General features: G+C 40.7%; 2 protein-coding genes across 5 annotated transcripts in view; one reads left to right on the forward strand and one right to left on the reverse strand.

Annotated features, from left to right (window-relative positions):
- Positions 1-4,620, reverse strand: part of DGLUCY (D-glutamate cyclase) — an 80,365-nt gene extending 75,745 nt beyond the window's left edge. For 2 of the 4 annotated variants that reach the window (XR_014184543.1, XM_082057572.1), the window contains exon 1: positions 4,274-4,620. The gene's annotated coding sequence lies outside the window, so the exon portion shown is untranslated. Of the gene's footprint in view, positions 1-2,507; positions 2,565-4,273 lie in introns of all 4 variants that reach the window. The other 2 variants (XM_082057573.1, XM_082057574.1) reach the window with 2 other exon arrangements.
- A 204-nt stretch (positions 4,621-4,824) lies between these two features.
- RPS6KA5 (ribosomal protein S6 kinase A5) overlaps positions 4,825-21,311 on the forward strand; it is an 84,447-nt gene continuing 67,960 nt past the window's right edge. The window contains exons 1-2 of the mRNA XM_082058499.1: positions 4,825-5,517; positions 16,173-16,244. Coding sequence (XP_081914625.1) covers positions 5,445-5,517; positions 16,173-16,244 — 145 coding nt within the window. The 5' untranslated portion in view covers positions 4,825-5,444. The remainder of the gene's footprint in view (positions 5,518-16,172; positions 16,245-21,311) is intronic.

Below are 21,311 nucleotides of genomic sequence, written 5' to 3' on the forward strand. Positions count from 1 at the left end.
TGAATTTTCAGTGAAGAAATGAATACTAACTGAAACATGACTTCAGTTTAATCAAAGATGTAACCCTAGAATCAGTAACGCATCTTCACTTAGACGCACTCTTTCAAGAAACGATCCATTTCCTGACAGAGTTGTACCACTTCCGTTAAGAGAATTATTAGGCTTGGATGCTTAGCATAACTTCTCCTTTCATGGTAAGATGTTAAGTGGTTTTAGAGAGATAAAACTGTTGGCCAGAGCAGTTTCATACAAAAATGCTTTAAACAGCAAATTTACCCACCCAATCTACTCTTCTGACCGTTATAAACCACAAAACATTCAATTGCAGATTAAAAAAAAAAAAAATCACAGAGAATATATATAACTAGAAACTAGAACTAATGCTGTACTAAAATCTCACACAAAAGTTGTTTTATGTCATGACTTTCTTCCATGGGGAGTTCTTCCCTAAGTTAAATTCTTGGTTACCAAAATTTGATCCTCTTTTTCTCTTGCTGTGCAAATGTTCTCTGTGGAGAGATTAAGGGGAACATTTTGGCTTTTCAACATTTGTACTTTGAAACAACACCTATTTCTGTAACAATCCAATGTCCAGAAGAAAGCGCCAAACGCCTCCAACTTTAGCTCCATAGAAACTACATTTTTCATATGCAGCTCCCCTTCAGAAAGTAAGTAAATCAAGTACCTCAGAACTGTAAAGCAGTGAAACCCTGGAAGCACACAGCTACAGCACTCATTTTCTTCTTTCTCTCATTTCCTCTGAGAAATCTGTACACTGAGCATTTCAGTTTCACCTCAGCCTCCGAACCAGCTTGGCACACCACCTCTTTTACAACCAAAAGGGAGATATTGTGAAACTTTTTCTTAAATGAAGTCCTATTAATATCTTTCCATGTGAGTATTTCCCCCAACATTTTTTTCCTCTCTCTCCTCACAATTAAGAATGGCAAGTAAATACACATGCTTTTGAACAGTTGTGTTGTGGGGTAGAGAAGGGACATCTATCTTTAGAACTCTGTTACTTCATGTTCCCAAACTTGCAGCACAAGCTCAACCCAAACACTGAACTGTTGGTTGATTGACCTGTCAGGTTGCTCTTATTGTACACAAGAATATGAAAGTGATACTTCAAAAAATACATTTACACTATGAAGGGAGAGCGGCTCTGCATCACCCCATAGTTTTAAATCATTTTTACATCAAATATTTTTCCTTTTAACATTGGAGAAATAAACTATGGAATACACATCATATAAATAGTATTTTTTTGTTCAGTGTCATAGCACACACAGAAATGGGTATTTAAAATGCAAGTATCATCTTCAGTCAGTTACATTGCACTCAGAGCTGCACTTCTAAAAGCAGAGTTTACATAGCAAGGGTAGTTTTACTTCTGCAAACTACAAAGGAATCTCTGACAGACCACCCTGTACTCCCTGTGGGTCCATAGCCCATCATTGTTTCTGTACTTTCACATGCCTGATTTGGCTGCAGGCTCAACCCAAATTTCCTCTTTCATCTGACTCTGTGACTGTCTCCTGGTGATTTAAATGGGACAAAGGCAGAATCTGAGCACTGGCACATGACTACCCACACTTCTGTCAGCATGCTTTTGGGAATGGTTGGGCCTCTAAGTAGCACCCTCCCAGGCAATGTTCTCATACAAGCTGGGGGCTAGCATAGCTCAGGAATGGTTTGCAATCTGTGTAAATCCAGTAGGCAGCACCAAAAAGGCCACCCTGTTTTGAAGGGGAAAGAATTCAGCTATATGCATGCGAGTCATGGCATGCTGTGCCACGCCACTTGCTCTGACACCTAAAGAATGAGTCCTAATCCACTTTATTTTCTGGTGCAGATGTAGCCTGTATGTTTTCACCTACCTGTAAAACCTATCTACCCTTAAGGCTGACAAAACTGCATCCTTTTACAAACAATCACAAAAGCATGTGATACTGCTTCAAAGACAAAGATGATGAAGATAATGAACCCAGCCCACTATGCCTGGACCATTCCACTGAAGGTAGGTCCACTCTTAAAACGAACACATGACCAAGTTTAATCCTCCACGGCTCCCAAGAGTTCAGTCAAAATGAAAACTTGGGCATAGTCTTGTAATCACAGACTACTGATGGGAGGTTTAGGATTTCAGGGCAAGTATAGCTCTTTCATTTGTCAAATGGTGGGATTCTTTCCAAGCATTCAGTAGGGCTGCTGTGCTGGATATTTCTGGATATGACATGAGAATCCTACTGCAAAAATATTTTAACACTGGAGAGACTGTTATGTAAAAAAATGTGTTTTGTTTTTTTTTCAATAAAATGACCATGCTGCTCAGTTACTTTTTCCAAGGTGCAAGTAAATCAGTGAGTCCCTCAGTGATAAGAATGAACTTTCAGTTCATGCAGTAGTACTTTCAAAGCCCGGTCACAACTTAAACCTTAATATACAGGATAATCACTGTGTCTTCCAATAAGCATAGTCAGCAGCTACCACAATAGATCACTAACCTGGGGTTGATGTTTTAGGGTTATTGTGTCATTCTTTAAAGCTGTTTTAGCCGAAATCTAAAAGGAGAAAAGAGGTTTCAGCCTGAGGCAGATAAAGCCCATCAAGCTATGAATATCTGAAACCAAGACTATTAGCAAGGACTGGGTTCCTTGCCAGCTCCACTCACACTGAGGGCTAGTGAGGAATGCAGTGGAGTCAGACTTCAGTTTCTCTCTTTGGAGGCTGCCAGGGACAGTTAGTCCAAAGTGTAGAGCCACTGCCTGAAATATAGTACTAGTGTCTTTAATATGTAACATCTGGGACACAGAATAATCAGAAATGGTTGTTACTCCTTGTAAAGAAGTAGTAAAACTGACACTTCCCACTAGTTGCACAAAGGAGTCATCAGTTACAAAGACGCAAAAATATAACAATGACATTTATCAGTTTATTTCGTATTTTCATTATTTTTCCTTTTGTAGTTTAATATGCTGATGTAACATTTATTGCCCCTGCAATATAGAGGCTTCTAAAATCAAGTGACAAAGGTTAGTGAATCAATTATTTTTCAGTTTGAAAAGATCTTCTGTGATCAGACTTTCTACATTTATAGTCTTGATATAATACCGTTGGAAGGGCAGTAACTAGATGGACATTTTCAGTGAAGTTATGTGTGTACCATATGCTACAGGGAGACACCTCAAGAGAACACCTGCAATGCTTTGTGAAAAACACCTTCCAAAGTTTTACTAGGAACACTATGAAACCCTTAGCTAGTATTTTTAATTTCTGGGAAGAAAACTAATCCCAAAAGCATCCTAAAACCAAGCTTTGGTACTTAACAATTCTCTGATAGAGAGCTCTTATCAGCTTTAAATAGTTCAACTCAATCTCCCAACAGGACATGGTAGAAATGTGTATGTATATATGTACATGGATTTATATATATATGTGTATCAACACCCACAAATATGTAATACTGGAATGCGAATAAAGTATTAACAGAACATATTTTATTTCACTGATGTTTGATGTACCAGAAACAGACCCTGAGTGAACACATCTGTTTTATGTGACATGGCATTGCAAATCAGCATCTTGTTATCCAGTGTCAAAGGATAGGAAACAGCAGCATTCAAAAGGAACAAGTAAGAAATTGCTGTGAGAAGCGGAGAGAAAAGTGATTTGTGCAATCTGTCTCAGGAAATGTGAAGTGCTTCAGACGTATCAGACTGCTTCCAAAACATAACAGACTGAGAGGCTTAAGTGAGATGAACTGCTCTAACGCGATTCAAAACACATCTCCCTTAAAAGCGGATCCAAGCCCCGCTGCCAGCACGGCGCGTACCGCGCGGTGACGGGACCGCACGCCCCGGCCCGCGCAGGGCGCTGTGACCGGACACGGCCAGGCCAGCCCCGCACAGCGCGCCACGGAACGCGACCCCCGCACAAGCGCGGCCTGCGCCGGCATGGCCAACCCAGCTCCTCTCGGCCCTGTGACCTTGCAGCGATCACAAAAGCTCTTCTATCCTCTAGTAAATTCATCCTCTGCAACCTCGCAAGACGACGGCTCCGCGCGCTGCCCCGCGGCCGAGCCGCGGACACCGCCTGCTGCCCCAGACCGGCTGACGCCGCCTCCGGCGCGGCCCGGGGCGCCTCTCTCCCTGAAGCCCTCTCACCCGCCGCCCCCATTTTGCTGGGCCTGTAGCCTGCGACACCGCAGCGCGCACCGCGCGGCCGCGGCGCTGTCACCCGCCGCTGCGCGCTGGCCTGCAGGCGGACGTACCGACGTGCCGCGCTCACGGCGACAGCTCTCCAGCTACCGCAGCCCAGGGAGGTGAACGAGCCCGCCCGGCCGCGCCGCACGGACTGGCCGCCGCTGTGGGTCCGCGCACACCGCCCGCGCCGTGGGGGGGAGGCGGCGGCTTAGCGGGCAGTCAGGGCGCTGCGAGAACTCCCCGCCCGGCCGTCCCTCCTCCCTGTCCTGTCCTGTTCCGTCCCGTGGCGAGGGGCTGGCCGGGTCCGCTCGCGCGACACTGGGGCTCTGCTTAGCTCCCACCCGCTACCACGGCGAGCAAGGAAACGCACAACTTCCCCCATTCACTCAAGTACGATGGAACCGGCCCATAAGCCGAGGGAAGGGAGCCATCGGCGCTCCCTCAGATGATTGCCAGCCTCATTGGTCAATCAGAGCCTTCCCTTTTCTCTAGGCAACCCAGCGCCCGCCCTCAAGCGGGGGGGTAAGTGGGAGAGGCGGGCGGGAATGTTTACAAACAACATTAGGGAGTAGAGGGATTGGGGGGAAACCAGGGGGGCGGAGCCCGCGATTGGCGCAGCCGCTGATCCAATGAGGGAGCGCGCCGCTCGGCGGAAGGAGGCACGCAGGGCGTTCTCTGCCCAACAGCCGCTGGGGTTCGCGGGCGCGCGCGCCCAATTAGCGCTCGGCGGGGGGAGGGAAGGGGCGCGAGCGCCTGAGTAGGAGACGCTCCTTACGGCGCCCCTTCCTCCGCCCCCCTCAGCCTATCCCGGCTGGGCCGCGCCGGGCTCGGCCCCGCTCCGCTCCGCTCCCTGCTGCTGGGCGGGGAGGGCGGCCGGAGCAAGGGGGAGGGGAGCCGCAAGGACATGGGCTGGCTCTGAGGGCCGGGGGAGGGAAGCCGACGTGCGTGTGCCTCCCTGTATTTTAATAACCGTTTGTTGTTGGGTGGTGGTTTTATTTTGTTTGGTTTTGGGTTTGTTTGTTTGTTTTTGTGGGGTTTTTTTGTTTGTTTTTTTTTTCCGTTTTCCCCGAGGCGAAGGGGAGAGCAGCCGCCCCCCGCCCTCAGCGCGCCTGCATGGCTCCTCTCCCCCGGAGCGCCCCTGGAAAATAAAATCCGCCTCGGGCCAGGTGACGTCCCCCCGCCTCCGCGCTCACACACACGGGGAGCGGCAGAGGCGGGGGAGCGCCCGCCTGTGCGAACATGGAGGGACCCTCGGGCCCGGCGGAGGAAGGGGAGCTGCCGCTCCTCACCGTCAAGCATGAGCTGAGGAACGGTGAGCGCCGGGGGGCCGGGAGGTCATGGCGGGGGCGGGGGTGCCGGCGGGGGCTCCGAGGGCAGCCCTGCTGCCTGGGAGCAGCGCGGGGGGTGGCGGAGTAGGGCCTGGCTGCCGGGAGCTGGGGAAGAAGTGCTGAGGAGAGAGGTTCGGGAGACTTGATCGGGACCTGTAGGGAAGCCTCTGTGAGAGAAAAAGAGGATGAGCTGAAAGACATGGGCAGGAGCGTGGGAGATGGGGGCAGGAGGTCCCTTCTTTTATTTCTGAAAAAAAATATTTCAGTTGGACTTCTGCTGTATATTTGGTTCCCCTGTCCCACTTCCCCAGTGGTATTTGACGCTTTTGAAGGAGATAAGGCTTAGATTTTAAAGTTGTGTGTTTGACTTTTATGGCTATGTCAGTATTGGGGGGGAGGGAAGCTATTTGTTGCAGTCCTAAATGATGTCGTTTTGTATGACAGCTTTTCTCTGACCTCGGTGAAATGCCGGAATTGTAGAGAGGGGAATGTGCCAACATGTAACCGCAGTTATCTGGCGTTTCAGTCTGTGAATCTTCTTGTTGCTCAGTAGTTACTTGAAGACCCTCTGGAGAAGTAGTTTAACACGTGAAACATGTATGACCTTTCAAGATACAGCAGAAATGCTCTGCCGTAGGTTGTTGTGTTGGGGAAGATCTTAATATATTTTTAATAGGAACTCTGTGCTTCTCAGAAGTTTCCAGGCAACTTGAATACTGCAGTAAATCTAGATTTTAGTGTTAATTTAGAACTGCGTGTAAAACATAATCAGGATGTATATTCTCTGTATTTATTAACAATGGAGGTGCTCTTAACCCATGACCCTCATTCCTTTTCTCTCGTCTTCTTTTTTTTGTACATGATGAAATAAAAGTAAGTATATGATGCTGTTCATCACAAAAGTTTGAGAGAACCGCCCCCTGAGTTAATGTATTTGACATTCTCTAATAGGCTGATGGGGAAGGTAAGCGGTGGTGCTGGGTCTCTTTGATCACGTTCAGCCTGGTGTCCCCTTGTCACTCAGGTCTAGGGGCTCAGTGGAGGTGCCCCAGCGGAACGTGGCTATCACTGCAGCCTTAAAAAAAAAAAAAAAAAAAAAAAGTTGCTCTTCCTGATGGCTACGCAGAAACCAAAAGGACTGTAGTTTCCTCCTTTCAAGAAGCAGCAAAAGAGCTGGGGGAAAATTAATTTACTTGTCTCGTTGGGTGTTACTAGATTTCAGTGTGCAGGAGAAAAAGGTGTCAAGGGAAGGCAAATGGAACACATTTATTCTGCATATTTACCTAGCTATGTCTAGATTTCTTTTGTAGAAGTTGAGACAACACATGTCCTTGTGGCATAGTTATCTAAAGATAGTTTGAGGAATAAACGCTTTCATATAAACTAGACGAAGACCTGTCTGATATAGCATAATAAGCAATTCTTATTTCAATCCTGATCTTAAAGTGTGAAAGATTCAGTAAGTACTGATACTTGCTTTTAATTTTAAAATTCTCACCCTTGTTTGTGCACTTTTAAGCTTCTGAAATTCAGCTTGATAGGAGTCACTTGCTTCTTCCCTGCTCATTCTCTTCTCCTTATTAAGTATTTAGAAAATGCATTCTGAAAAATGCTTTCTAGCAATGGCTTGTCTATTTCTGGAGCATTAGGGTGGAGGAGGGAGCTGCTCTGTCAGGTACTCCTGGGAGACTCCTACTCCTGAAGGTGTCAATAGTGTCATCGCTATGCAAGACATATCAAGGTACTGTTTCAGAACTTTTCTCCACACAATGAACAGAGATATGATAATTCGAGGAGAAGAATTGCAGTCAGCTTCTGTTGATATAGAAATATAAGAATAATCTCTAGGATACTTCGGATATTAGTTTTTTGTACTGAGTCTGGCTGCAAGGGTGCCTAGCTGCTGGCTAGGATCAGCCCAGCGCAGTTTTAAAGCGTGCAGCAGGATTATTTGCTTTTGCTTCGTTTCGATAAAGAGGGTGAGGGGATGTGCAAGAATTTGAGCCAGAGGATCTTAATTGTTCTTAAATACTGAGGTTGTATACCATGAATATACTTTTAATGTGCAATTTGTTTAGAGTCTAGTGTTCTGCTCTTCTCCGTGTTCTTTCTTTGATCTTGTTAGCTCTGGGAGTAATTGAACGATTTAGAATTATATATCGAAAGTAGCTGTCAGTTGGCAGATGAAGAAGTGGTCACTTTCTGCAGTGCTTTGAAATAATGTACTATTGTGGTAGCAATAGTAGCTTCTTTGAGAAGGGAGTGTCTCATTTTCATATTGTGGAAGTTATTGCTTGAATCTCTTGATAACAAACTCAGAGTACAAAGAATTATATATTCCAATCAACTAAATGGAGGTGAACCTACAGTTATACTTTACATTCCCAATTACTTGGGTCTTGAAATTGCTCTAAAAATACTATAGAACACTATAAAACTTGAATTTAAGATAAAGTGAGTATCTTCAAGAATGAAACAGATGATTGTTCTTACCTTCAAGCAAGTATTGCAGCATGTGAAAATGCATAGTTAGAGCATATGCAGTGCTATTTCTACACAGCTCCCAGCTGATTGTTAACCCTGTCATACCATGGTGTGATTTCTTTTAAACTTTGACTTTGAAATTACAGCGCTGGCTTTGATATGTAAGGTCAGCCTTAATTTAGGTTCTATATTCTGTGTTTTTAGAGTCCTAAAACTCCTCTGTTGCGTGACCAAAAAGCAGTTGCTGAAAAAAACATCACTTCATAGCCATGTAGATTGGGTCTGTGATAGGGAAGGAGCTGTGGTGCATAACACTTGAGTGCCTTTGTGAGATGCCATGTGATTAGCTGTACTGCGAATACTGGTCACCTCTCTGTGTATATATACCTTATTTTAGTGATGCAAAGAATCAGAATGTCCCCCTACTGCTGGGGAAACTGTAAGCACGCATGTCCTACAATTACTGTTCCTTCAGTTGGTTATCTTGCAGCTTAGAAACAACAGTGACTTTTAGGATACATTTCAGTTAATAACTATATTCTCCCAATAGATTTAGTTGTGTGGGTTTTTTTTTTTCCTTTTTTAAAATTTATTTTCTTTCTTTTCCTTTTCCTGTCACACAAGCCATTTTTTCCTCAATAGAAACCTCACACATTCAGCCACTTCAGAATAGTCACCATCTTTCTTTTCTCACTTTGGGAAGGAAATGAGTTTTTGGGGAAAGTGAAATTGCCTTCTCTATAGAATTGGAAGTAGAAGGAAAAATATGCCAAAGATCAAATGATAGGAAGTAGTGACTGTTTCTGATTCTCACTGAAGCTCTTCAGTGAAAATAATAAGAAAAATAAACTTTCTGCAGCATCTGTTTCTGGAATCTTGAAAAGGTTTTAGTTTTTGAAGGCTAACCTCAGAGTTAATACAACTTCTAATCTTTTTGGAGACCTAAGAAGTTGTGTGCTATTTACAATGAAAAAAAGAATATTGTTGCCTCTTCACATTTTCTGTTTCCTGGTGGTGCTGTGGAACTGAACAATGGCAAATGTAAAGCCTACTAGAGAAAAATCTTTGTGTGATGGGGAGTGATATTGACAGAGAGGGAAAGACTTGTGATGTACAAAAGTAAGAAGGAAATAGAGCTGTTAACAGTGAGATTTCCTTCCCCCCCATCTGGTTTGCTGCTGTCATAACCCTTGTTTTTGGGAAAAAATAAAATAAGGATCAAAGGATCCTGTGTGTGACTAGTAGGTAGGTTGCCCGTCTTGCAGGATGTGTGTGCACTCCCTGCTTTGCCCAGTGAGAGGCAGAGATTAGCAAAGCTGGTATCTTGAGGGGGACTTGGGAGATTTTCCACCAGTGTATGGTCAATAGGCTGTATATAGATTGTTTGTTTCTATTTAAGATGTTATTTTCCTTTTGTCAACTCCATTTTGAAGAGGATACTGGATTCATTTTAATGCTATCACAAACTTTGGGTTCAAGAACTTGCTTCAGTTTGTAGATTGACTATAACATGCCACATGTGAAAAGGCACGTACAGCCCCGAGGTCATTGTAGCAATGGGCTGCAGGCCTCCAGAGGCAGAATTTGGAACTTCCACTTGAGTCAAATAGTCTTAATTTATAATCCAGTACGAAACTATAAAAGGCTTCAGACAGTATATACATGGACTATTTGATGGGTTTCATATTACAAATTCTTAGTTACCCCTTCCTGAATGAGAACTTAAATGAGAATAGATTTATTTGTAAACTGTAAGGTTCATGTTGCATTGTAAGGCATTGTGAAAATTCCTATGGCTAAAAAACATGATGAATCATGTATTAGAGTATTCAGTCCTCGCTATGGAGCTGCACCTGGCACCTCTACAGTATTATATTTTTTTTATTTTTAGAAGGAAATGTTCTTATGAAAGTTTAAAGATGCTACTAATATAATATTTTCTGTAAGATACAGATTTTTTTTTTTTAATTTGACTCTATGTACTAATTCTGTATATTGTTCAGAGATTTGGAGATATTAATAGTTGAATATTTGGAAGATAGGATTGCTTTTACTTCTATTTTTCTCTTGTGACCATGAAAATATATATGTTCTCGTGTCGCTGTGGGAAGTATAAAGAGTGTTTAAAGAGAATAAGTTTATGAATCATCATTAGTACAACTTAAATCTCTGGGGTTTATTCTTTATAGAATCCACACTTTAAAAAATCTTCTGTATTCTAGGAATTTATTGCTGCTTCCAGTATCTGTGGTTATGATCAGCTTTGATAATGAAGGAGGAGAATGACTATTGATCATTTATTTATTTATTTATTTATTTATTTATTTTCCCTCAGGCTTTGGAATCTAACAAACCTAGTCAAAATGATCTGTAAAATGGTCTGGCGCTATTGCTCGTTTTGCTCTCATTGCTTCAGTGATACTCTGTAAAATGTCTAATCTAAATGAAGACTCTTAGTCACAGTATTCATTGTCAGCCTGTTGTTCCAGTGTATTCAAATGTGACTGTTTAAAAGCTCTTGTTGGATTCCACAAAAGAGTTAGAAGAGTTATATATGACTTCAGTGCACTTTAGGATGTTATTCAGGAGGCAATTCAGAAAACACTTGCCAGAATTGCTTACACATATGAGAAAGCCAGGGTATCTGAGGGTGTGATTTGCAGCTGTATTCTTCATGTAAATATTTCCCTTGGATCCCTTTCGTTGCTTGGCATCACTTGATATTTTATGGTAAACATTCTTTCATTCTTTCTCTCTCTTTTTTTTTTTTTTTTTTCTTTTAACCATTATACAATCCTAATGATGAGGTGCAAGCTCTGCTAGGATTTCTTTGCTTCTGACTCATTCTGTAGATAGGCAGATGACCTGGTTTATGAAGGACTCATGTTACACACAGTCACTTCATTTGTTTTTGTGTTTTGTTCTGGGCTCTATTGTGACTGTTTCCTCTTTCAATTTTTTTGTTGACTTCTGTAAATATTTTATGCTGGCTTGGACAGATGGTTATAAAAGCTTTACCTGAGAGAGGATAGTTCTGAAGGTAATTCTTGTTTCCTGGTTAATGTCTGCATAAACTAATACGTGAATACCTTCTGTCAACATTTAAAGTGTAAGTAGCTCTTCTTTTGTTGATAAATTTGTCTACATTCTGTTACTTTTAACACTGTGTCCAGAGTGCTTGTGATTAAATAAAGGGTATTTTTTAAGTGTTATACTGATTTCTGATGGTAGAGAAGACCCAAGTTGATTTATATCATGTACTTAGGTATAATTCCTTTTTTTAAAAGGTATGCACGATCTTTAGGTATCTGTAATTTTGGTCTGACTGTTTCAACTCTGTTCAGCATTAAATTATCTATAGCAACTTCATTCATGAGCATCTTGCCAATTTTGTTTTTTTGGCTATTATGTGATGTGTAGTGTTACTGCATATTAAGTTTCTAGCTAACCACAGAGGTGCTTCTAGGTTGAGTCTTGGTGACCTCAGACTGATTAGTGACACTACTGACAAACCTCATAGCAAAATTACCTCTGTAATAGTAAAAGGGTTACTGCTGATGAATGCAAATGGATCTTAACATGGAGCATTTTCCAATTCAGACTATTGCGAGTCTGGATCGTTAATCTCAGATGTCTGTGCTTTTATCTGTATTTGAGCTTCTGATGTGCAAATGATAACTTTGGTGGGATAATCTTCTGCAGCTTCAGTCTATTTTCCTAATGGTAATGATAATTTCCTGTCATGTTTCCCACAGCATTTCATGCTTCTGAATTTCCACTTATTGTGTTCTGCTTAGCTAGTACTTCAGAGATCTGTCATCATTTTTGGCTTCCAGGCCTTCTAGAATAGGATCAGCAGCTTTGTGAGATCTTGAATATTTTTCTGTTTCAGATGGTCTTCTCCTTGAGCATCCAATATAGAGAATGAACAGTTGTCACCCCAGTTATCCTAGTTGTGATCCTGGAGTTCAGAGTAACATGAACTGCATTTGCTCTTCTTTGATATGAGTTCAGAACTGTCTACGTGTTTTATTTTTGCTCTAAGTTGAAGTAAAAATGGGACTAAGTGGATAGTGCAAAATTACAGCTTATGTTGAAACAAGTACATAATAGTTCAAACTAGGTGTCACTTGGCTTTTTATTGTGTAACTTCATGGAAGTGGGAGAGGTCTGACTAATGTTATTGAATGTGGAACAGCAGTTAAATTGAGTTTATGGTACATTTTGGATTAATAGATAGAGTTTAGGACTTGATCTCTTTTAAGGACTATAGCCAGCACTACAAGCTTTCACCGTGTTACTGAAGATGCAGTGTTTTTCTGTATTCCACTCTCTCAATGTGCCTATTCAGTTCCAAGAACACAGCAGAATTAAATGACTATTTTGCTTTCTAGAAGGATGTTTAATTGAGAAGATTTCTGCTGACAGCTCTTAAAGGATGTGAGATGGTAAAACCTTTCTGGAGCACTCCATAATGGAAGATGCAAATCAGTGGATTTCTCAGTGAAAAAATTTCTTCCCATTCTGAATTCAGCACTCACTTAGCTGGTATCCAGAGAAGTTCTGTGTCCTGAATCTATTCAGTGACATCCACTGCTTCATTAAAACTGTGGGCACTCTAGCCCTGGTCTATTTAAGATGGTCCCTGACTCCTGCTGTCGCTGGCAGGAAAGGCACTGTTTTGAAACTGCGTATACTGAGTACCATTCTTAGTGCTTTTTAAGAAGAGTAATATGTAATATTAAGTTGCTTCAAGACAGACTGCTTTCTGTCTGTGACTTGATGTGTTCCAATTATAGAATCGTAAAATCACAGAATAGTTTGTGTTGGAAGGGACCTTCAAAGGTCACCTAGTCAAACCCCTCTGCAATAGGCATGGACATCTTCAACTAGATTAGGTTGCTCAGCACCTTGTCCAGCCTGGCTTTGAACATCTCCAGGAGTGGGGCATCTATCACTTCTCTGGGCAACCTGTTCCAGTTTTTTGCTGCCCTCATTGTGAAAAAATTTCTTCCTCACATCTGGCCTGAATCTCTCCTCCTTCAGTTTAAAACCATTAGCCCTTGTCCTGTTGTAACAGACCCTGCTAAGTCTGTCCTCATAGACCTCTCATACACCCCTTTTAAGTACTGAAAGGCTGCGATAAGGCTTCCCTGGAGCCTTCTGCAGGCTGAACAACCCCAACTCTCTCAGCCTATCCTCACAGCAGAGCTGTTCCAGCCCTCTGATAATTTTTGTGACCTCCTCTGGCCCCTCTTTGACAGGTCCCCATCTTTCCTGTGCTGAGGGCTCCAGAGCTGGACACAGGACTCCAGGTGGGGTCTCACCAGACCAGAGCAGAGGGGCAGAATTGCCTCCCTCAACCTGCTGGCCACGCTCCTTTTGCAGCCCAAGATACGATTGACTTTCTGGGCTGCAAGTGCACATTGTGGGCTCATGTCCAATCTTTCATCCACCAGTACCCCCAAATCCCTCTCTCTATGTGGGGCTGCTCTCAATCCCTTCATCCCCCAATCTGTATTGATACTGGGGGTTGCCCTGATCCAGGTGCAGGACCTTGCACTTGGCCTTGTTGAACCTCATGAGGTTCACATGGGCCCACTTCTCGAGCTTGTCTAGGTCCCTCTGGATGGCATCCCATCCCTCGGGCCATGTCAGCTGCACCACTCAGCTTGGTGGTAGTTGCAGACTTGCTGAGGGTGCACTCGATCCCCTTGTCTATGTCATTGATGAAAATATTAAACAGTTTTGGTCCCAGTATGGACCCCCAAAGGACACCAGTTGGTTGTTACATTGAGCTATTGACCACTGCTTTCTGGGTGTGACGGTCCATCCACTTCCTCATCCACTGAACAGTCCACCCATCAAATCCATACCGCTCCAGTTTAGAGAGAAGGATGTTGTGGGGGACCGTGTCATAGACTTTGCAGAAGTCCAGATAGATGACATCTGTAGCCCTTCCTTTGTCCACTGATGTAGTTACTCCATTGTAGAATGCCACTGCTTGGTCAGGCAGGACTTGCCCTTGGTGAAGCCAGGCTGGCTGTCTCCAGTCACCTCCCTGTCCTCCATGTGCCTTAGCATAGCTTCTAGGAGGATCTGTTTCATGATCTTCCTAGGCACAGAGGTGAGGCTGACACATCGGTAGTTCCTGGGGTCCTCCTTTCTACCCTTTTTAAAAATAAAGTAAAAATCATATTGTTTAGACACTAGCTCAGGCTCTTACTCCTTTCCTGGCACAGAAGTGCATCTTCCTTACTGCTGACTTCAGCAATGACTGGTATAGCACTAGCTGCAGTATTTGTTCTATTTGCAGTGAAAATAGTACAATAAGCTTCAGTTCAGCTCCTGTGGTGCATATTGCCTTGTTGGTTTGTTAATTATTCTGGTGCTGTCTTGTCTAGTACATGTTATTGAAATGGAGCTGATCACAAAAGTAATAATAATTTTACTGTGCTGTGGTGGTGGTTTTTTTTTTTTTTTGTGGTCTGTTTGTTTGTTTTTATGTTTAGTATTAGGATGGCTTGTAGATTCCCTCAGATTTGCAAAAAACACTGTCATGTGTACTTCTGTTTGTACAAGAAAAAAACCTTGAAAGCTGTTTTAGACTTTCCAATATCCCAGTAATTTCAAGGGGTCTCTCTGTACTTATTCTGAATTTGACTAATCATTCGTGAAGATTAATGATAAGAGTTTAAAATAATATTTTAGATGAGATTTCATCTGTGCCTTGAATGACAGCATGCATGTTACCTTATCCCAACAAGATGCACTTTGCGTATGTGTACAGATTCCTAGGACTGGATCAAGTCACAAATTTGCGTTTTCATTTATTAAATGTTTGAATTGTTTTGTACTTTTTCCTCCTTTGCAGACAGATGTTTTTCTGAAGCTTTAAGTCTTCTGTTGGCTTTGAGTTGTTGAGCTAATGTAGTTCTGTGAATGGAGATTAACTATACTTTTTGATAATTAATCCAGAAAGCAAACTGTCTTGATAGAGTTTCTTAGGAATATCAAATCAAATGAGAATTTCTGTTGAACACTGTAAGTTGATTTCAGCATCTCCTGTCAAATAGAGTATTCTTCTTTTGGTTAAGAGATCTTTGTACTTGAAATCTGTGGTGCTGCTATTATAGAAAGCTTCTTGCATATCTTTCCTAAGCTTTTTTTTTTTTTAATTAGCCTTTAGACATAGTTTGGCTGGAAATTGCTCTTTGAGAGGCATTTTTTAGTGGCTGTGCCAGTTTGTGCAGCTTTTGCTGGTGGATGCTGCATCCTTAATTGTGTTAATAAAACTCCTATGCAGCTGCTCATTAAAGTGGATCAGGGAACTGAACTTGGTTAAGAGTAATCAGAGTGACTTTTCTGCCTTACTGCTTTTAACCTGGATCAATGAAAGATAGAAAAAATGGGAACTGCATAAAGCTTGCTTTTAGCAGCTTATAAAAGAAAAACAAAACAAAACCAAACAACCCAACTATAACAAATCAAGCCACCACAATTAATTTCTTAAACAGGACTCTTCACTTCCCTGGTTAGAAAAAATACCCATTAGACAAGGAAAGTACTGAAAGTGGTATAGATCTGTGTAAATGTAGAACCTCCTCCTCCTAAAATGTGCAACAACTGAAATAACTTTGTAGCAGCTTAGATTTTTCCACACTTGTGGGCTCAACCTCTTTCCTGCTTGATAATAGCGGAGAGTCTTTATAGGTTTTGTAATCTTATATTAAAAGCATGGTTATTTGAGCTCTGATTATGTCATCCCAACTACCATATAATCCAGGAACATGAGAGTATTTGGGGTGCTAGGGCTCAGGGGTGACTGGACTGCTTTCTTTAGAGATTACAGACAAGATGAAACTCAACTGTTTTTGGAGGTGCACAGTGATGCGATGAAAAATGGTGTATATACAAGCTAGATAGGCTTCAGTTATTATTCTGTGATCTTATACCTTCAAGAATGCCCATGGCAGCAAGAAAATTGTTCTCCTTTGCTTTTTGAGTTAAAAGAATACAATATGCAACTGGAATGTCCTTTTAGTGCTGCTTATTTTGTTCATCTGCTAACTTGTTTTTACTGAAGCTGTAGTAATGTGTCAGAATGATGTTTTAGTGTACTACATATCTGACGTGACTTTTTTTTTTCCTTCAGCAAATTTGACAGGACATGCAGAAAAGGTTGGCATTGAAAACTTTGAACTCCTGAAAGTTCTTGGAACAGGGGGTAAGATGCACTATGTTCTAAGTCGAATGTTGAAAGTGTTACTCTGAAGTATTGTTTTGTATTCTAGCTGAGGTTTTTGGTAATTTGAACGTTCTTTAGGAAGATCTATCACTTTTGTATTACATAGCATCATTTTATTCACTTTTTTTCCTCACAAATATTTTGGGAAGGTGAAGGCAATGCGTTCTAGTTTACAGTGCCATTGAAGATGTACTTTTTTAAAAAATGAAAATAAATGGCTTGAGATTGGTGACAATTTAATACAGTTTGTGCAAAATCTGATCTAAGTTAAGGTGTAATCTTCATAATTTCATTAAATTTTCAGACTATGTTTTTGTGAATTTCTGGAAAAAAAGCAGTAGAGCTAATACATTATTGAACAGGATGCTCCACTCTTCAACTATGTTTTAGAGTTGATATTGCCTCTAACAATCTTGCAACAAACTATAAATCTTTTTCTCCTTTGTCGAAGGGACACACCCACCAGCAGCCTGTACACAGACCAAAAGTAATAGCTTTTATTCTTCTTAGTGTGTTTATGCATTTTTTTTTGCCAGTGTTAACATCAGATGCAGTGTTGAGTAGATTGGGATAATCAGAAGGTGGACTATCATCAAGGTCTGTAGAAGTTATAAGTTTTGATTTTCACATTTAGCTGTCATACAGATTCTTTCATAAATCCATTAAGCCATGGAATCACTTGAGAGTATATTTTTCTGTTTCTGAAGTATTTTTTTGGTATTTAAATTTAACAGGCTTAACAATTCACCCTTTGGTGTAAAATTATAGTAGTTAGCGGTAGACGCAAGGAAGCTTTAATATTCATAGATATATGATGCATATTCATAGGTAGAAAAGCAGCTGTGCTGCTCTGAAATGGTCAGTATTGGTCTGAGTGGGGTAGAGAGAAATGAAATTACTTATAATTACACATTTACGTGAGGATGTCTTTCTCCCGCTCATAGAAACATTGGCTGGATTTTTAATTGTATGTGTGTGTGTATCTGAAAGCTAGTCCCATACCTGATTTTTTTTTTTTTCCCTTTTTCATTGCCACTTCCACTAGTCTGAGATCACAATATTGCAACTATTGCATTGGGAATATAAAGTACATTTTGCTGGTTTCACAGGTGTCAGTCTCCAAGTTCAGACTGGTAGTAGCTTGACTTCCTTCTACTGTCTTTAGGCAGTACCTCTGAAATAGCCCTGTCTTCTTCATGAACAGTATTAGCCAAATATTTGTTACCTGGGATGCTCTTAATCATAGCAGGTAGTCCTTAGGCTCATAATGCAAAGCTATCCTATTCATTCAGGTTAACAGGGTGATTTTTGAGTGTCCCCTTTCAGAAAAGGCTATTTCAGTGCATTGACAGTGGGATTGACAGTGTGCATATATGTGAAGAAAAAAAAGCTGAGGAAGCATGCCTGTCTTCATCCTGCTCTAGTAGTCACATTGCTCCATAAACATCTTCTGTCTTCATAGACTTCAAACTGACTTAGTAGACTTCAAGAACTAAAAGATTCCTGACGACAAGATTCCTGTAGACTCTAGGAGTCCTGAAATGGCATTTGTAGGAAGAGTAGTACTTTTTTTTTTTTTTTTTTAAACCAAGGAGATGCTAGTTGCACCTTTTAAATATGTAATTTCAGTCATAGCCTGAGGTTCATGCTGCAGAAGTCTAGACCATCAGGGAAAGCAAGAAGTTCTGTTCAGCCTTAAGCATGTCACAGTGTGTCAGAGCTTGTTGCTTGCCAGTTGCTGGACAGAGTTAAATGCCAGTGACCTGATCAGAATGGAGCTGGCTCTGTTTGCTTTTGGGGAAGGGACCATCTGAATTGGCAGTGTTTGCAGCAACAAGGAATCACTGAAAACAGAACTGGAATGGACTTGAAGAAGTCCTCTAATTGCTTGGCCCAGGACACAGTCAGTTATACCTACATCATCCCTGACAACAGTTCATTCTGAAAAGCCTCCAGTAGTAGAGATTCAGCAACTTTCCTAGATGTTCTTGTGAGGCTGTTTAATTTCCTAGCTTGAGAAGCATAATGGGGACTGCAATAAGTAAAAATCCTCTCTCATTTTTACAAGAGGCTTCTGAAGGAACATTATTTCACAATAGGCTATACCTGTGTTAAAGCATTTCTTCTGTAAATATCATCCAACAAAATTTTGATGCAGCTCTGAAAAATGTCTCCACTTGTAGTATATTTCTAATTGGTGTGGTCAGAAGAGTTTGTGTCCTTTTCACTCACTTGACAGAGCAGAAGGATCATTTAAGACAAGTCTGCAATAGGAGCCTACTATTCCAGATATTTCTGACTTATGTTACTGTGATTATAGACAGTTTTCTTCATGTTGCTTCTCATTTGGTTAAGATGATTTTGAAATGTTCTACTATGAAATAAGTTTTTGTAAATATTTGATCTACTGTTACAGAACCACAGAGAATTTGTACACATTGACTGCTGTTAGTTTGATAACCTACAAGCCCCTTTGTAAAAATTTAGTTTTTAGGAAGTTCTAGAACTACCTTGTCAATAACAAGAATTGTTGTGCAAAGGCTCCATCTTAAGTATGGAAAACCAACTTAAATGCTGTAGACCTTGCAGTACCTGCTGCATGTGAAAAGTCTGGGGCTATACATTCAGTTATTTAGCTATCTTACTGACTCTGTCTTGTGTAATGTACCTTGCTTTTTTCCCCTCAACTTCGATAGCAGAGAGATTATTTTTCAAAAACTTCATAAGACTCTAACCACCTGTTATCATGCAAATTTTGCTGCATCTTCTTAAGTGTGTTGTGTCATGAGTTGCAGGGTCCTGTTTAGGCCTGCAACTTCTTGTTCTTATACTTGAATTGAGGTTGGAGGAATCAATATGACTACTCTGACTTCTCAGTTTTTGTACCAGAGTATATGTTTACTTGGGGGAATGAGAAGAAACATACAGGAAACTGTCTATCATCACAGTAACATAAGTCAGAAATATTGGGAATAGCAGGCTCCTGTTGCAGACTTGTATTAGAAGATACTGTGCAAGAGTAAGGCCTCCTTGAGAACTGGTACTCTCTTGTACAAAACTATTTGTCTGCATTTCAGTTGTCATCCTGAGGCTTGCTCTCGCAAAAAAGTGAGGAAAAAGTTCAGAAGACATTTGTATGCCTTCTGTGTTGATAACTAGGAGTCTTAATTTTCTTGTTTTGTAGTTTTCATTCTACTGGAGTAAGAAAGGAAATATTTTCTTCAATGTATTTCTAATTTTTATCTGTGTATAGTTACCAATCTAATCATGGTGAAGCTAGATGCCATCCTTCTAAACAGAAATGGCCTCTTTGCTAGGTTGCAAGTTACAAGTGCTTATTAGATGCCCTTTGCCTTTTAGACAGAAAAAAGTGATAAGTTGATATATTTCAAATTTCTGAAATAATGAAGTACTTTCAAGTGGGGTTGTGTTGGAGGGGGGGGCCTGCTTTTGGTTTGTTGTTGTTTGTTTTTTTTTTTTTTTTTTTTTAATTTTGGTCTTTTTTTCTCCCTTTGTTTTTAATTGGGGTCTGTGAGCAAGGCAGGGTGATTTCTGGGATTTAGAGATCTTTCCAAACAGCCGTTGTATCTTCATTTGTAATTTACCCCCAAATTATGGGCAGGATGATAAGAGAGAACTGAGTTGTTGTTTTGGTTTTGAGGTGTTGGGGCTTTTTGACAATTTTGAGAGCTTCCCTGTTTGTTTACACTAGTAAATTCTATGAAGTTGAAGATGGGGCTGAGGGTTGACGTCATCACAAAAAGTATGCTCTGTTTTTTTTAGGAGCAATTTAAAGAAAAATAAGGAAGAGCGCATCTGATGGCTACTGTGTATGTGTTGCTGTGTATTTTTAGGCAAGAACTATCTTTACTCTGACAGTGAAAGCTTGATCCTGGTGTGAGCTTTTGGCTATTACTGACATTACTGTAATATAGCTAATGGTAAATAAAAGCTGTAATGCTGTTTTATAATTCTTCACTGGGGAGTTATGCAGCATGCAAAGTGTTTTTAAAAGATCTGATACTTAAATGGTCTACAATAATGCAAGGCAGAATACATTGAAACCTCACAGTCATATTAAGTGATGACTGTACATGCTATTTTAACTAATTACAATATTTTAAATATAGTCTATGAAGCAACTGGAATAACTAAAGAAGATACTCAAAATATGTTAAATGATAACCTTACTTAAGTATATATAGTTGTGGTAGTTTTGTATAGACTTGGTGGTGTTTTTTTCAGGCAACAGCAGTGAAGGTTTACTTAAATCTTTGTTTTTAAGTTCAATTTTTTAAAAAGTCAAAAAAAAAAATTAGAAATAGTATCCTTGGGTACTGATGTTTCCCCTGAGAAAGTATTTTTTTTGTGGCAACATTTTCATGCTATGGCTTAGTGTAATTTCATACTTATTTTCTTTAATTTGCATTTTTCCTTTCTTCCATTCCTTTTTGTCTGGTTTGTTGTTGCACATGCTTTCTCAGTTGGAAGCATGCTTGTTATATTTTGCTTTTTGGTGTTAAAAGAATATCATAATACACACGTTCCTCTTTTCACCTGAGTCTCACAGGAAAAGACAAGGAAGCAGAAACCTAACTTAGTACCTGTTTAATCTGAGTTGAATCCTTTTATGTTGCATTAAGAGCTATTAATAGAATATATTGCCCCATTGAAGAAATCAGTAACACTTCACATCAGTAAAACAAAATACATGACACTGTGACACTGTAAATAAAACTATTAATAAAGTACTTATTGCTCTGGGAGCAAATTATTGCTTACTTGACTTCTCTGACTTGTGTGTGTTCTACTCAGTATATACTTTCTGAAATTCCAGTCTCTTTTTGTTTTCATTTAAGTCCTTTTCTCCTGCTGTTTCGGTGTAGCCTTGCTAATTTGAAATTTTCAGAGTTCCTGTCCATTGAATTAATGTTTCCAGCTGCCCCTCCTATCTAGTTAAAGGTTTTTTTTTTCCCGTGACATAGAAAGCCAGTGTCTATTCTATACAACACGGTTACTTTACAGCAAAGTAATCTAGTTGCTTCC

This window comes from Streptopelia decaocto, assembly GCF_964273445.1.
Source record: "Streptopelia decaocto genome assembly, chromosome: 7".
NCBI classification, from domain to species: Eukaryota; Metazoa; Chordata; class Aves; order Columbiformes; family Columbidae; genus Streptopelia; species Streptopelia decaocto.